Source organism: Haplochromis burtoni, unplaced genomic scaffold, assembly GCF_018398535.1.
Source record: "Haplochromis burtoni strain Fernald_Lab_line unplaced genomic scaffold, NCSU_Asbu1 Contig_982, whole genome shotgun sequence".
Taxonomy (NCBI): Eukaryota; Metazoa; Chordata; class Actinopteri; order Cichliformes; family Cichlidae; genus Haplochromis; species Haplochromis burtoni.
In genome coordinates this window covers 30,230-45,725 of record NW_024583343.1, presented here as the reverse complement: position 1 = coordinate 45,725, position 15,496 = coordinate 30,230, and the positions used below count along the sequence as shown (strand labels likewise).

The 15,496-nt window shown below is 39.7% G+C and overlaps 2 protein-coding genes across 3 annotated transcripts in view; both read right to left on the bottom strand.

The window, feature by feature from the left end:
- Positions 1 to 1,380: 1,380 nt before the first annotated feature.
- ap1s1 (adaptor related protein complex 1 subunit sigma 1) lies at positions 1,381 to 9,329 on the bottom strand. 2 transcript variants are annotated; one of them, XM_005951356.3, is made up of 6 exons: positions 9,131 to 9,328; positions 8,088 to 8,230; positions 6,728 to 6,906; positions 3,610 to 3,718; positions 2,413 to 2,550; positions 1,381 to 1,978 (listed from the first exon to the last, which is right to left on the bottom strand). In XM_005951356.3, the coding sequence occupies exons 3-6, from the start codon at positions 6,904 to 6,906 to the stop codon at positions 1,931 to 1,933; spliced, it is 474 nt and encodes a 157-aa protein (XP_005951418.1). In that variant the 5' UTR covers positions 8,088 to 8,230; positions 9,131 to 9,328; the 3' UTR covers positions 1,381 to 1,930. The 2 variants fall into 2 exon arrangements, with proteins under 2 accessions (XP_005951418.1, XP_005951417.1); XM_005951355.2 differs by lacking the exon at positions 8,088 to 8,230 and having other exon boundaries at positions 9,131 to 9,329.
- A 3,445-nt stretch (positions 9,330 to 12,774) lies between these two features.
- serpine1 (serpin peptidase inhibitor, clade E (nexin, plasminogen activator inhibitor type 1), member 1) overlaps positions 12,775 to 15,496 on the bottom strand; it is a gene marked incomplete in the record, with an annotated part of 3,578 nt that continues 856 nt past the window's right edge. The window contains 7 exon segments of the mRNA XM_042216250.1: positions 12,775 to 12,974; positions 13,060 to 13,143; positions 13,484 to 13,570; positions 14,209 to 14,309; positions 14,429 to 14,627; positions 14,731 to 14,925; positions 15,037 to 15,261. Coding sequence (XP_042072184.1) covers positions 12,931 to 12,974; positions 13,060 to 13,143; positions 13,484 to 13,570; positions 14,209 to 14,309; positions 14,429 to 14,627; positions 14,731 to 14,925; positions 15,037 to 15,261 — 935 coding nt within the window.

Below are 15,496 nucleotides of genomic sequence, written 5' to 3'. Positions count from 1 at the left end.
TTGGCCAGGGTGAAGGGAGTATCTGCCATCAAACAAGAAGACAGCCGCATGTAACTACGACGGTGTTTGCTAGTTCACCTTACATGCATTAATTTAATAACGTGGTTAGCCTACTCAACGTAAATTACACACAAACAACATTAAGCTACTCACGCAGAGAAGAGGAACGGCAGAGATGTGCACGGTGTGAGGTCTCGCAGCAAGCTATCAAATACGGCGCATTTCTCGGCTTTTAAAAAAACGCTATGCGTCGCCAGGTGTTTCATCAGATTCGAGGTGTTACCTCCTTTGCACAGTATCACCTTAAAGCACTTGTTGCAGGCTGCTGAGTTTGCATCTTTTGCTGTGAAGTACAGCCAGACTTTGACCGCTTCGCCTTGGGCATTTTTAATCTGTAGCTCTGCTCTAAAAGAACGTACGTACCTGGGCCCGCCTACTACGCTCGCAAAGGTAAAATGATTGGCTAGAATCCAAAGTGTATGACATCTCAGGAAAAAAAACAGAAATAAAGCACCGAAATGTGCGCTGCTTTTCGGTCTGGTTACTACCGTTTATGTCAGAACCGATACCGGTACCCATCCCTATTAAGAAGTGTATTATATTGGAATTTTGTCAGGGGTATCAGCCTGGAAATTTTTCAACTTGTTCAACTGATTTTGAATGACCGTTCCATTACTGCCCACTGCTCATTCAGCAAAAGTCTGTTTTTCACACAGATGTCACACTGAAAACAAAACTTTGTAAAACATTTACAGAACAATAAAATATAGTTAAGCTAGATAATTCTATCTGCCTTGTAATTTCACCTCAGACCAAACAAGTAACCACTGCACACAGCATGTCCCTTCTATAACTTTCAACTCTGACCTTTACCTGTGTTCCTTCTCATTCTAAGTTGCACTTTTCTTAAACTGCATATGACATTTCCACCTCATCAGGATTACACACTCAGTACATATTAATGGTTCAAATGTAAGTAAGATCTTTTTTTTTAGTTCTGATGCCATTCTAAAATGTCTTTGGTTTATTCTTCACTATCAGTTTATCAAAGTTGTGCAATGAAAGATGGGCCAATAACAAGGAGTATTCATACAATCTAAAAATATTAAACACCTGAAATAAACGTGATATATTCAGACACCAATTGATTACCTAGTACAGGAACAATTTGAGTGGAGCCAGAAAATTAAAATGTCTAATTCTTGTAATTGTTTTGTTTTTAATTTCTTCACTGTTTTATGTAGCGCCTGCATTTCTTAACATGGTGTAAATATACTGTACAAGGCAGGAACACAAGCCATCATACGAGCGAATGTATTATCTAAATAACAGAATGACATTAAATGTTGTTAAATGTATGTATAAATTAAGTGTTTTTTCCCCAACTTACCATCGTCAATGCTTTAAAATTCACTAGTAGCACTTGTAGTGACATTAAATATTTATTACAGTCTTACTACTCAAGTGAGCCCATAGTCAGTACCTGACAAAGCTTCATGACATAATGTGCCTGCTCAACCAGTTTTTGTATCATAGCCCAGTCACACTGCAAAATCACAATACTGTGATAAACATTCAGCAAAATGTTACTTTGCTGAAGTGTATATAACCCACAGAGGTAAACACTGTGGGTTATTTTCTTAGCTGGACTCTGCCTTACTCCTTAAAAAGAATATAAACACACAACTCTGGCAGCCACATAGAAGTGACCTCCCCACCCACACACACGCACACTATCACCCACCCACCCAGAGCTAAAGGGCCTGGCACTGCAAGGTTCTTCCACTAACTGAGTCTCTCCCCCAGTTAAACAGTGTATATCAGTCCCCATTCACATATACATAGTACCAGTACTGTCAAGTTGATGCATGTTCTACCCTACACTGACCCACCCCCTGCCTTCTATATTCTCCCATAACGCTGCTGTGGGCTATGCCAAGCCCATCTCCTCCAGTACACTTCTCGGTGATTCGTCCTCCTGAAAAGAAACAAATGGAAGACGCAACTTAAATTACAGACAACAAATTGTTCCATTCACATTGCATGGAGCTGTCACCTCTCACAGGCATACGTAGAAAGATGACCGTATGCCATTTATATTAGTATTACTGTATTATATGCAAAAAAATGCAACAGTTAGGGCTAGCTGACTCAGAGTGCAGGCAGAAAGGAAACTTACACAAAACTGTTTTTTCACCGACCAGGGAGGAACAAAAACGACACAAATTTACATATGCAGAGTGTACGAACTGCACAACTCCAAACTGAAGTTAGTCTGGTGATCATTAACACAACAAAATGTGTCCCACAGTCAGTCCATGACTTGTGACTGACTTTTCAGTGATAACTCACAGGTCACTAACTTTAACGCATCGTCTTCTTGAGTCATGTCAACTCTGAAGCCCAGCTTACCTCCTGCAGTAGGTCAGCTTGTTCAATGGCTTTGAGGACACTCTTTTTAGATGTGTCCTGAATCTCTCCTCCCATCAGGAACTCGTCTAAAATGAAGTAGGCCTTCTCAAAATTAAAGATGATGTCCAGCTCACATACCTACACATACACAAAACGCCACTCTTTACCATGCCAGGGAAAGTCTCAGAATGGTCTTTCAACTTTTCCCTTTGGAGAATTCAAACAAAATTATGTTTTAATAATTTTAGAAAACGTATACAAAATGATTCAAAGAGTGACTGCATGTATTATAGGAGTACATTTTTACTTAAACCAACTAAGGATAAGTTGCTGTACTAAGAATTATTGTTACCCCTGGACAAAATGTCAAACGAAATGTCAAACGATCACTGCGGCATCAATGAGAGTTAAAAACTGTCTAAATTCTTTCATCTTTAATAAAATGATCAGTGTTGCTGCTTTACCAGGTGTAACAATTAAGTTTAACATCCAGGCATCCATGAAAACAGAATTTATTAAATTTAACAGTTAGAAGTTAGCAGGAAGTTAGCTCGCTAGTTTCCACCTAAACAATATACATGTCTGACTGAGAGATTTCGAAAAAAAATCAAACTTACAGCCTGCTTCACTTAAATGAGGACAAAAAAACTAAACGCATGACTTTGTAGGGTTACTGAAGTTGGGCTAGCTGGATATAATAGTTTGCTACATGCTGGCTAGCTACAGAGCTATAGTTAGCATGATATAAAAACATTAGCACAGTGAGGCTGGAGGATGAAATATAAGTTTTTCCTGTTCCTGTTTCCATGTTAAGTTCCTGATCTTCAGCTTCATGTTCCCATTCCAATCGTCATTTGCCTCAGAGTGATTCTTTTCTGACTCATTCAAATTTTTGGTGTCTGAGCAGCTGGGTTGTAGTTACATGGTAAGGTTTTAAAACTGAGCTTTAAAAAGTGTTGCAGATGAATCATAGTAATGAAAACCCAGACAGGTCGACAGTGATCATGGACTATTTTTAGGGGCTTGTTCTGATTAAACAGAACAAGATGCAAAGCATTAAAACACGCCAAAAACACAACAGCCTTAATAAACGCAGAGTAGTTTGGACCCGATTCATATGCCATCAACTAGTCTCTTCCTTCAAAGTAATTCACATGCAAATCAGAAAAATCACATTAAGATGCACATATGACTTACACTGCCAAAATATTTATCCAGCAACTCTACGAAACGGTGTATAACTTCGAGTGTGATCAGCTCATTGTCTTGCTCTTCAATCGCACAACAGAAATAAAGGCTGGCATACCTGCAAGACAATATACACAAAAGTAGAAACAATTTTAAAATCCTACATTGCCTTGTTCTTAAGTTATCGCATTCACTAGATTTGCAGAAAACTTAACCTCTGACCTTTATGTTAAGGCCACTTATCCCCCTGATCTTGTTGACTTGCCTGATTTTGTAATTTGTCCAAGGTAAGTGGGCTAAATTATTAAATCCTTAATTCTGCTTTCTGTTTTAAATGCATTGTTTGCCTAGTTGTGTTGTAACCTCCAAGTTGTGCTTGCGTTTTGGTTATTAACACATCAATATCTCATTATTATATCAATATCCTAAAGGTGTTCTATTGAATTAATATTTGGTGACAGTGGGGGCGATGTGAGTATAGTGAACTCATTGTCATGTTCAACAAACCAGGTGACTGGGGGAAGCTGTCGTCACAGGATGGGCACAATGTGAGCATAAGGGTTGGACGGGTCAGGAAAAATACTCCGGTAATGATCCCATTTAACACCTGCCTGAACATTTCATACAGTGTAGGATAGCCCCATGCTTACATACTATTTATGTCGAACTCTGACCCTCTCATCCAAACGTCGGATAAGAAACTGAAGCTCAACAGACCACACACTCGTCTTCCAATATTCTATTTCCCTATTTTGGTGAGCACATACAAAGGAATGGCACCCAGTGTGGTCTGCTGCTGCCATCTTGTCTTTTGCATACTTTGGCTGTAATGCAGGGTTATGTTGGTACTATGGTAAATGGACTGGTTCTTATATAGCTCTTTTCTACTCCACCTGAGCATTCAAAGTGTTTTATACAACTTGTCTTGTTCACCCATTTACACAAGCTCTTATTTTTCTCTGTACATGCTTTCTACCACATTCACACACATTCAAACTCAGATGGATGCATTGAAGAGCAACTTGGGGTTAGTATCTTTCCCAGGGATATTTGGCACGTTTATGTATTTGGAACAGCCATGGATTGAACCACCAACCTTCTGATTAGCGCACAATGTGCTATACCTGCTGAGCTACAACAACCCTTATCAGATAGAAGAAGTCTTCTTCTCTGAAATGAACAAGTTATTTTTGCCCAAAGAACCACTGCTCCCTGCATATTTTCTCCTTTTCAGAACTTTCCCTTTAATTTCGAAAGAGGGTTGTTAGAAAATAGATCACCAATAGCGTGCGTCAGAGCAACATCCATGCCACATTCAGTCACCTGAATTACATTTCTTCCCCATTCTGAGGTGCTGACCATGTCTACATAAATGCATGGACTGGGTTGCTGCAATGTCAGTGGCTGATTAGACATTCAACAAGTAGTTAAAAAGTTGTACCTAACAAAGGTATACCTAACCTATCTATAGACTTGGAGTACTGTGTTAAGCCACCCATCCTTTCTTTATATTTTGCTTCCACGGAGCCAGACTCTTAATTTTTTGTAGTTTTTATTCAAAACCTTTACTTGGACATTAATTGTAGTTCACTGCCCAGACTGTCCTGTATTTACGAATCACTTTTGTTTTTTTGATTGATGAAATCTCCATAGTAGATAGTGAAAAACAGGAACTTTCCTGTCAATTAAATGTTTATGCTGGTGTAGCATGAATGGCTGTAGATGAAGTCTTTATCAACAGAAAAGACTGTTAGAAATTATTATTTTAAAAAAATAAAAATACAGTTAAAAGTCCAAAAATGTATGCCCTCCATCACATGTTCCAAGGACTCCAGTGGGCTGAATTGGTGTCTTTGCTGGATTGATTCTGGCCCCCTGGTCTTATGTTTAGCACCACTGATTTAATCCAGTGTTAGACTATACAGGTAGAGGGGATGCGTTCTTTAGTGATGGTCAAGGGTGGTTCAGTACCACATAAGACGGTTGTTGTTTTATGCAACAAAGTCTCAGGGACGATGCTTCTTTGGTCTAATTTCCTTCCCTTTGCTGCAGCTGAACTTGTCCGGTCTGTAAAATCTCAAGTATGCCTTCCAAAGCTCTGATGTAGAAAAGCAAATGTTCTAAGGCTTGTTGTGTCAACACTGGACTCAGCCATTAACTCTGCTAGGTGTGGCAAAGCCAGCTGATGTGGCTGGCCATAGTGGGAAGTAGGAGAGGCCACTGTGTCACTATATTAGTTACTATAGTGTGAAATGTGTATGGCTTCTTCAAATTTCAAATGACTCATAAAAATCTAATAATGTAACATTCAACAGAAAGACCTGTTGCATCTTCTAAACCAAGTTGTTTTCCTTAGGTACAGCTGGTTTAAGTCCTTATGATGCGTTTCTCTGACCAGGGAAGTCAAGGGAAGCAGGCCAGTAGTAACTTGCCCTGATGCTAAGAGCTCCTGGCAGTTAAGGCAATGCAAATCCAGCCTATGGCCCTGGTGATCAGGGCCACCCATATTCCTCCACCGATCACCGGATGTATGAGGCCATGGTTAAGTTCTCTGTAGTTAGAGCTCAAAGGCAGTAGTTCACCTAATTTGCCAATGCAGACTTATAGTTCATCTACGTGTTCCACCAGTGGGGGCTGGGCTGGCAGTGAAAGACCATGTACCACTGTGGTGGACGTGGGCCTATCGTCCCCATCTATATGAAAGCAGCTTCTCTTTCCAACAGACATTAATTTTAATGAAATACTCAAATACAGACAAATATGTAATTTTCCTTCCTGCTGTTTCTTTCTTGGAGACGAAGCACTGCCACATCTCATCCTTTTTACATGTTTAATACTGTGTTACTAACATTTCTTTTAAAAATTTCTAAACAATAAAGGCTACTGCCTAAATGTATAAAAGCACTAGTGCATTTCTTTACAGTTTCTTGATAATTAGTGATAAATCAACAGCAGTTCATAGCACGAGTTAGCTACAAAAGAAAATGAAACTGTAAATATCTACTCTAGAAACAACTGTCAGTAACGTTAAAATGAGAAAAGATGAAAATAGTGTAAAGAAAGCACCACAAGAAGCATGTGATGATGTGATGAGTACAAAATGTAGGACTGCCCATGGCACTTTTACCTTTTATAGACAATCTTGAGGTCGCGCCATTCTAGAAAACTGCACATCTTTGGTTTGCGAGCCAACACTATCTGCATCAGCTCCCTGACCATCTTCTTCTTGTCACGCTCAGCTGTGGCTGTGTACCACTTCTGCAGTCGCAGCTTGCCCTGCCGGCTGAACAGCAGCATGAAGCGCATCTACATGCAAAAACAGAACAGCCCCCAAAAAGACAGTACAGCATATATGAGAACATGTATTCAATGTGTAGGTACATGTCAATACATAAATGTAAATTAGAATTACTGGCCCAGTAAAGGAACCTTTCCTGTTAACTGCATTCTTGTGCCCAATTATGAGTCACTTCATCACAGTTTTTTATCATTTGCTCTTTTTGTAAACATTATCATCAAGTCTGACATCATTAACTATTTCTGTGTGCAAATGCTCTTTCAACTCCCAAAAGCAAAGAAATACAGGGACGTCATTAAGAGTTAAATATGGTCAAAACTATTTCAGCTCCAATAAAATAATGAGTGCGGCTGCTCAAGTGTTGCACCATTATGCTAAAGAGGATAAATAGGAGGGCCCCATATTAATAGAGGCAGATGCCATCATATGGTAGGAATCAATGGTATGGTATCAACATTTTGCAATGTGGTCTGGATTACTCGCTTAGAAAAAGTTCAGGTTCAAAGTTTAATATACAGTGAAATCTGAAGTCAGCCCAAGAGAATCACATCCTTGGTGACAAAAACCTCAGTGTGCACGGTGAGTCTTGGAAATTAAACCATGTCAACAGTGCACATCTTTTAGAGCACGCGGCGGCTCCTGTCTGCTCAAATAACAAAGAACTGCACCGTGTCTGAAATCCAGCAGAATAGATGCTTGGACTGAGATGTGCTGCACTCAAAAATCCACTCTGACATTTTGGGAGACTTTAACTCGTGGTAAACATTTCAGTAGACATATACTGCAAAAAAAGAGAATAGCATGCCAAATTGTTTTCTCAAATCACAATTAAAAAAAAAAAGGTCTAATCTCCACTTGGTGTCTATATTAGATCATCATCCCATATCTACTTGGTCCAAGGGAGTGTCACGATGAAACACATAGGGAGTTAAGCAGCAGTATAAAATAGCCATTTTAAAATGTTACAGTGATCCAGTCAAACCTACCAAAAAAACAAATAAATAAAACAATCTCATGGCTTTCTGTAATAGGTTATTTAAATTCCAGTCTACTTATCCCACGCCCTCCAAATCCCTCAGTTGTTAATGCAATATCTCTCTGATACGTCCCAAGTACACTACTGAAAACTGGCAGTTCAAAAGTAGAAGGTGAACAAAGTGGAGCATTTAGCAGTTGAAGAGTCAGTTACCTTTTTCAGGTGCTGGAAGACCAAATTAGGACTAAAACCAAAATTAATAATGGATTTGGTCACTAAAGACTTGCACTAGGATGACAATCTTTAAATATTCTTTGTGAAGTCAGCTGGGATAGGCTTCAGCACCCCCCGCGACCCTGAAAAGGATAAGCAGAAGCAGATGCATGGATGGATGGATGGATATGAAAGTCTATAATAACATAATGGCCATGACAAATTTACATTGCGGTTGTATGTGGCGAGTGTCTCATCATCCTATGCTGTTTCCCCACTGGCAAAGGAAAGGGAGGAACTGACATCAAATGTCTAATATTTTGGTTTGATATTACCTACACACACAGACGTCTTATACTGCATTTAAAGCAAACCCATATACACAACACTTCAATCACATAATGAAACCACTGGTATAAACTTAAGCTGTAATGTGTATTTCAGCTATTTTAAAACTTTGCAGATTTGGCAATACTAATCCGCCGTATCACTTACTAATTATGCTTACTTACATGTGCCTGTTACCAGTCTACAGTCTATTTGGCAGGGACGAGTGTGGGAGCTATGGCAGGTAATATTAACATCACCAGTGTCAGTCACATCATTCGGCCACGCAGAGTTTCAAAAACAACTGCGCTGAGGTTAAGCAGAAAGTTAGCCACACAACGAAACCTATTTCATTACTTTATGTTGTAACCCTAGGCTGGCAGAAAGAAGCACGGCATCACCTCCGTTGCTGACGATAACTAAAACCTAAAGATAAACTAATTACCTGCAACAAGGGCAGGCACACTAGTTTGTCCCGTATCTGTCATGCTAAAGTGTGACTAACATCACACGGATCACAAGCTGCACGAAAGCTATATACAGCGTAAGAAGCATGAAGTTTCTTATGCTGGCCTGTTAGCTTGCAAGGCTATGCTGACAGAAGCCAGGTGTAGTTACCGCAGGTGGTGACTTCCTGGAGTCATACACCTTGATAGCATTAGCGTAGCATACCCTCCACGTACACTTTTCCAGGCAGGTGAGACGTAATAACTTACCATTCTGTGGGGTTTTAACGTTTGTGTCACGTGACAAACGGACTCTACTCCCTCGTTGCCCACTCAGACGTACACCCGAACTAATGCCGAAAGTTCATTCCCGTGTGAGGTGCTCAACTACTGCGCTTGTAATAAGCGCAAACCCTTCCCCGACCGTTGCTTCTGCCAAAGCACTTCCACATCCGAGGAGCATGCGCACTCCGGCACGTCTAACGTGACGTTTATGATTTCGTCTCACTTCCGGAGGGTTCGAATGATCTTAAAGTGTATGAAGTGTACATCCTCACCGTGTGTAACTGCGGACACTGAGTCCCTGGTAAAGAAAAAAAGAGAGTCTCCGTAGCGGTAGGATTTTCCATCATCATCATTCATTAAACACCGAAAAACCAGGTTTCTCTTCAGCATTGTAGCCACGCTCACAAAAAGTCAGAGCTCTGCTGAGTCAAGCATTCCTTTAACTTCATTGATTAAAAAATAAATAAATGAAATTTTATCTATTGAAGAACAAATACTCAAAGCCATAGGCACATCATTATTTTAAGCTACTTTAAATGTCATTTATATTTATTTAGACTCTTTCACTTCAACTAATCTGAATCTGAAATAACTTTAGTAATCGCTTCCTCCAGGTCATCAACGTGCCCATTAGACCTCATTACCCATTCCTGCTCAAACTATTACAATTAGTAAATGCTTTAATCTTAAATATGATCATCTATCTCTATTAATAGGCTAGGTGCAATTAAGGTGGCAATCATTAAACTATTACTTAAAAAGCAGTAACTTGACCCAGCTGTCTTATGTAATTATTGACCACTCTCCAGCATTCCTTTTATCTCAAAAATTCTTGAAAGAGTTAAACAGCTAACCGATCATCTGCAGAGGAATGAAAAGAGTTTCAGTCAGGTTTCAGAGTTCATCACAGCACAGAAACAGCTTTAGTGAAGGTTACATGATCTTCCTTGGCCTCTGACAGTGAACTCATCTCTGTGCTTGTTCTGCAAGACCTCAGTCCATCGTTGATACTGTTGACCACAGTATTTTATTACAGAGATTAGGACTTGCCATAGGTTTTAAAGTATGGCACTGTAGGGCTTTGCATGATATCTGTCTGATAGACTCTGTTTTTTTTAATAATAATAGATGGATTGGATTTATATAGCGCTTTTCAAGGCACCCAAAGCGCTTTACAATGCCACTATTCATTCACTCTCACATTCACTACACTGGTGGAGGCAGCTACAGTTGTAGCTACAGCTGCCCTGGGGCAGACTGACAGAAGCGAGGCTGCCATATCGCGCCATCGGCCCCTCTGGCCAACACCAGTAGGGGTAGGGTAAAGTGTCTTGCCCAAGGACACAACGACCAGGACAGAGAGCCCAGGGATCGAACCGGCGACCTTCCGGTTACAGATACGCTTCCCAACCCCCTGAGCCACGGTCGCCCTGATTTTCATGTAAACGGAGAGTCCTCTTTACACACTAAGTTTAATTATCCAGTCTTTAAGTGATGACGGGATGAACCCTGCTTCTGGGTCAAAACTACTCTGCGTTTAATAAGGCTGTTGTGTTTTTAAAATGTTAAAATCTTTTTCTATTTATTCTGAACTTCAGCACCCCTAAAAAGCGGGGTGGCTTTTTAGGGGCTTGTGCTCAGTTGGTAGAGCAGGTCAGATACTAACCGGAAGGTTGGTGGTTCGAGCCCAGGCTCCTCCTCTCAGTGATGCCGCAGTGTTCGTTTGAGTTTGGGGCCTGAAGCGGAGTTTGGACCCCAAAACAGCTAATGATGTCAGACTTAAAGACCGGATTGAGTTCCACATGGTTCTGTTCTAGGACCAATTCTGTTTACATTATACAAGCTTTCAGTAGTATCATTTGAAGTCACAGTATAGATTTTCCTCGCTAGCAGATGACACAACATGGTGTCTAACCAGATACTTAGTATCTAAATATGATGGGACGCAGAGTCTTCAGCTTTTAGGCCTTCTTTTCTAAAGTATATAGTTAGTGCTCGTTCTGGTAACTCTAAATCCTTCCTTATCTGGACCTAGACTACTGCAGGCTTCCTGTGATGCACGGACTGTTTCTTCGTCTTCACTTACCTTTTTCACATGTGTAACTTGCTAACTTAGCCCTGTAGAGTCAGTGTTAAACACCTGGAATGCACAGAGTTGATTGGTTAAGTGGTATCATGTGGTATGGCTTAGCTTCCATCCAATTGGTCTGTGCATTTCTGCAGCCACTGAACCACTATCATAAAGACCAGAATAGCTGAACCAGTTAAAAATAGAAGTGCCCTCCCTGGTGTTAAATGATAAACTTCTGTTTTGGCTGTAGGTCTGGGTCCATATGGGACAGCCTGTGGGTCTGGATCTGGACCTTGGTCCACATAGTGGCCTCTGCTATAGAGGTTACACAGGTAGTCCAACTCCTCCAGGATGGTACATTAATATGTATCATTGACACAAGGTTTTGCTGTGTCTCCCAGCATAGTCTCAAAGCATGAAGGAGATCGTTACAGAACCGCTCCTTTGTCACAGTAGGAACAGAGTTAACAATTTTTGGAGAGTCTTTGAATTCAGCCCTCTGTAGGTTGAAAATGTTCATTTCCAGTGAACATTGTGGCATCTTTTTGTTCCCAACAGATCGCATATTACATATTATTATAGCTATATAGCACATTTTTTTTCTTATCAAGATCTAATATGTTTTCCAAGTTCCTTTAATTATGTGTTTGGGATATGATGCTGAAAAATGAAGACCTCTTGCCACTCATTTTCACTCCAGTTCTTGTGTAATGTTTCCCCTTCTTAAGAATGGCTTCCTGACAGGTTTTCTTTGCTTTGGCGAATCAGTGACCCCACCCCACCCTATATCTTGCTTTCAGATACTGTTCATCTACTGTAGATAGATACAGATTTTTTTAGACATGCTTTTGTCTTCCACTTGTCTAGTTTCCTCAGTCACTGCACACCATGCTGTTCAGGTTTTCAGCTAATACCTATTTTGCAGCTTAATAGTACAAAAATGCTGTTTTATGCGAAGCTTATCTTTGGCAGATTTAACTAAAGCAATGGGAACTAATATTTCTGTTATGTGTAGAAACTATATTGATTTGTTAGGTGCCTTTTGATGCTTGAGTCAGGGGGAGAACAGAAAAAGTCAATGTTAACCTTTCAAAGAACTCCTCAAAGACTGCAACATTGTAAAAAATATAGTAGTTTAATAAATATAAGCATAGTGACAGAAATAAAAATGTAAGAACAAAACAAACAAAAAATATGAAATATATTTTTTAACAGTAATAATATCAGATACAGGTTATGATTATCTAATCCAATTTAATGAAATATAACATAATATAATCCATTCAGCGTCCCTCCCTTACAATTAAATCAATATCTTTTGTATCAGGAACAGGTGAAATACCTCATATGTTCACTTTCCTTTATATCACAATATGTTTTATCAGCCAGAAACATTCAGAAAAATATATAATCTATAAAGATATATATATATATAATATATATATTATATATATATATATATATATATATATATATATATTATAATATATATATATATATATATATTAATTATATATTATAATATATATATATATATATATTATATCAAAATCTTTTTCAATAATGTTGTAAAATAAAACCTCCAGTGATAAAGTTTACAGTTTCAAATATGTCATCTGATTTAAGTAGTATATGTCAGATATGTCATCCATTGGATGGTCATGTGGAATTTTAAGTAGCCTCACGCAGGGGAATGAAAGGTTTTCAGAGCGGGTTACTGCTGAGGCTGGTTGAACTGACCCATGAAAAGAACAGCACCTAAACATAAAGGGGAGAACATTAGGGAGCCACTCTACCAATTAGCAGTCTGGCATTGTAAAATTGTATTCTAGTGAAAGGTTACCTGTGAGTTTGTGCTGGATAAGGAAAAGGAACGGTCGGTCTAGAATGATCTCCTCTACGGCCATACGAGAAAACAGGACAGCAGCTAACAGAACAATGAAAAAGAAAGGGGGGTCAGTGCTGGGTTTATGTGGGGACCTCATTTGGACCCCTCACATTATCTTCAAGTAGTTCTCCTGATACATTTTTTGTTGAAAAGTATTTGTTACAATTTGATTAATCACAAAAAATGATTAAAATATTTTCTCTGTGTCTATGAATCAATATCTATAAACGACATTAAGAACTCTTCTTCTGTTGTCTATTTTCAACGTCCCCTTTTAGGTTACATCATATTATGTTCCATACTTACATAAAACCATAAAAAATCAATTATATCACCTGTGCCACAAATAAATATATATAGACTTGAGAAATGAGGGTACCTGTTGATGCTGCTCCTTTGGTTCCCTCTTCATTCACCTCAATTTTCAGTTTTTGCAGGACCTTCGACACACACAGCCTTTGATCCACTAGAGGCAAAAACACAAAAAAACAAAAACAAATGAGTAAATAAAGAAAAAAACAATTACATAAAATATGTTTGTTTTTTTCATTATGTAGTTTTTTTTAAACCTTAAATTTTTTCATCTGCTTATTTATAATCTATCATTAAGGCTTAAAATGCTTCGATTTTAAAAATGGACAGTCTTGACACACAGGCTTTTAAGGTGGTTGTAATGAAAAGATAGATAGATAGATAGATAGATAGATAGATAGATAGATAGATAGATAGATAGATAGATAGATAGATAGATACACTCATGACTCCAAGTTTGTAAGGAATCTTGGAGGCATTCCTGACTCCAAGATGATAGCACTGATAGCACTGTTCTATCTACCCGAACACTCACAGTGCTTTATACAACTTCTCTCATTTATACCATTCATATGCTTAAGTGCTTTCTATCTAACATTCACACTTAATTATTCTCCAGTGGATGCATCGGAGAGCAGCTTGGGGTTAGTATCTTGCCTGAGGATATTTGGCATACAGACTGGGGTAGCTAGGGATCAAACCTCCAACTTTCTGATTGGTAGATGACCTGCTGCACCTCGGGAACTACAGTTACCCCCGAGAGGTGAACATTTAACAAAAAGGTTGACTTACAGGTGATGCGTGTGAAGTCTGCAGTAGCTGGGTTGAAGATGTCTCCTAGTCCCATGTTAACTAGCGCAGTCTTCAGATTCACCTCGGAGTCCAGAGTAAACCTTCAAAACACCAGTCTTTCAGTTTCTTGTGTTTTGTTTAGGCTGACAGCCTTGTGATAATCAATATGAATCAATATAATTTCTTGTTAGCTCCAAAGATACACTCTGACCACTCTTACCTGGGCAAGGCCAGCTGCCTCCTGACATTCCTCAGCTCTGTCCTCCACTGTCGGATCTTCTGGCTGCTCAGATCTGCACTGAGCGTGCTCAGAGGAACTTCAGGCTCAAAGGGAGACACCAAGAGCATGCTCAGTAAGTCGCCCTCATATGGGACCTCGATCACATCGTAATCCACTCCATCAGCGGTTACAAACTCTCCTGTTAATTGAGGGGAAAAGAAAGGCCTTAATGAGTAAATACAGATAGAGACCTTAGTCATCTGTGGAACCGTCTGATAAACAAGTGCAACAACGTGGCCCACCGTAGTTGAAGCGGTTGGTGATTCTCATCATGTGGACTGGCACAGTGCTGCCATTAGCACAGTGGAACATCCTCTCCTGTGTCAGTTTTGGGTCAAAGGGAATTTTCCAGAGCCCCTGGAAGTGGAGCGCATTAAGGAGGACGAGGCGTGTCTGATCAGTCAGAGATCCAGACTGCAAGAATTCAGGGATAAGACCTGCAGAAGAGATGACCAAACGATTTCAAAGATGGACACAAAGATAGACGTCAGCAGAAATCAAAGCTGATGGAGGTTTCAGACGGGTTTGAGTCTGCTATATGAATATACCTGCAGTGTGATCTGAGACCCATGCATTGATAACGCTGATGGCTTGGTCTGGCTTCGTGAAGTCCACCTGGTGAGGGTTGGTCTTGAAGGCCTTGGCCAAGGTCCGGTGATATCTCTTCTCCAGATTCATCTTCCTCTCCACCATCACCCCGTTGGCTATTTCTACCCCTTCCTCAGTGGACAGGCCCCGCTGCAGAAGCCACTGCTGCCGAAGCATCCCCCGCTCTGCGGGACGAGTTTTGTTTTTCATGGTTATGGTCTTGACATGCTCTAGTCTACCAAAGTCACAAAACTACCTTTTTTTAATCTTTCTTTAACTTAGTTACAAACTTTCTCTTGCAAACGCTACAGTATGTGTAAAAACAGTAAATAGTGCCATATTGTTGTCCTGATGCTAAAAACTTTATGGATATATTCTCATTATTTCCTGTAACCTGTTCCTGTTGCCGCAGTCCCACTT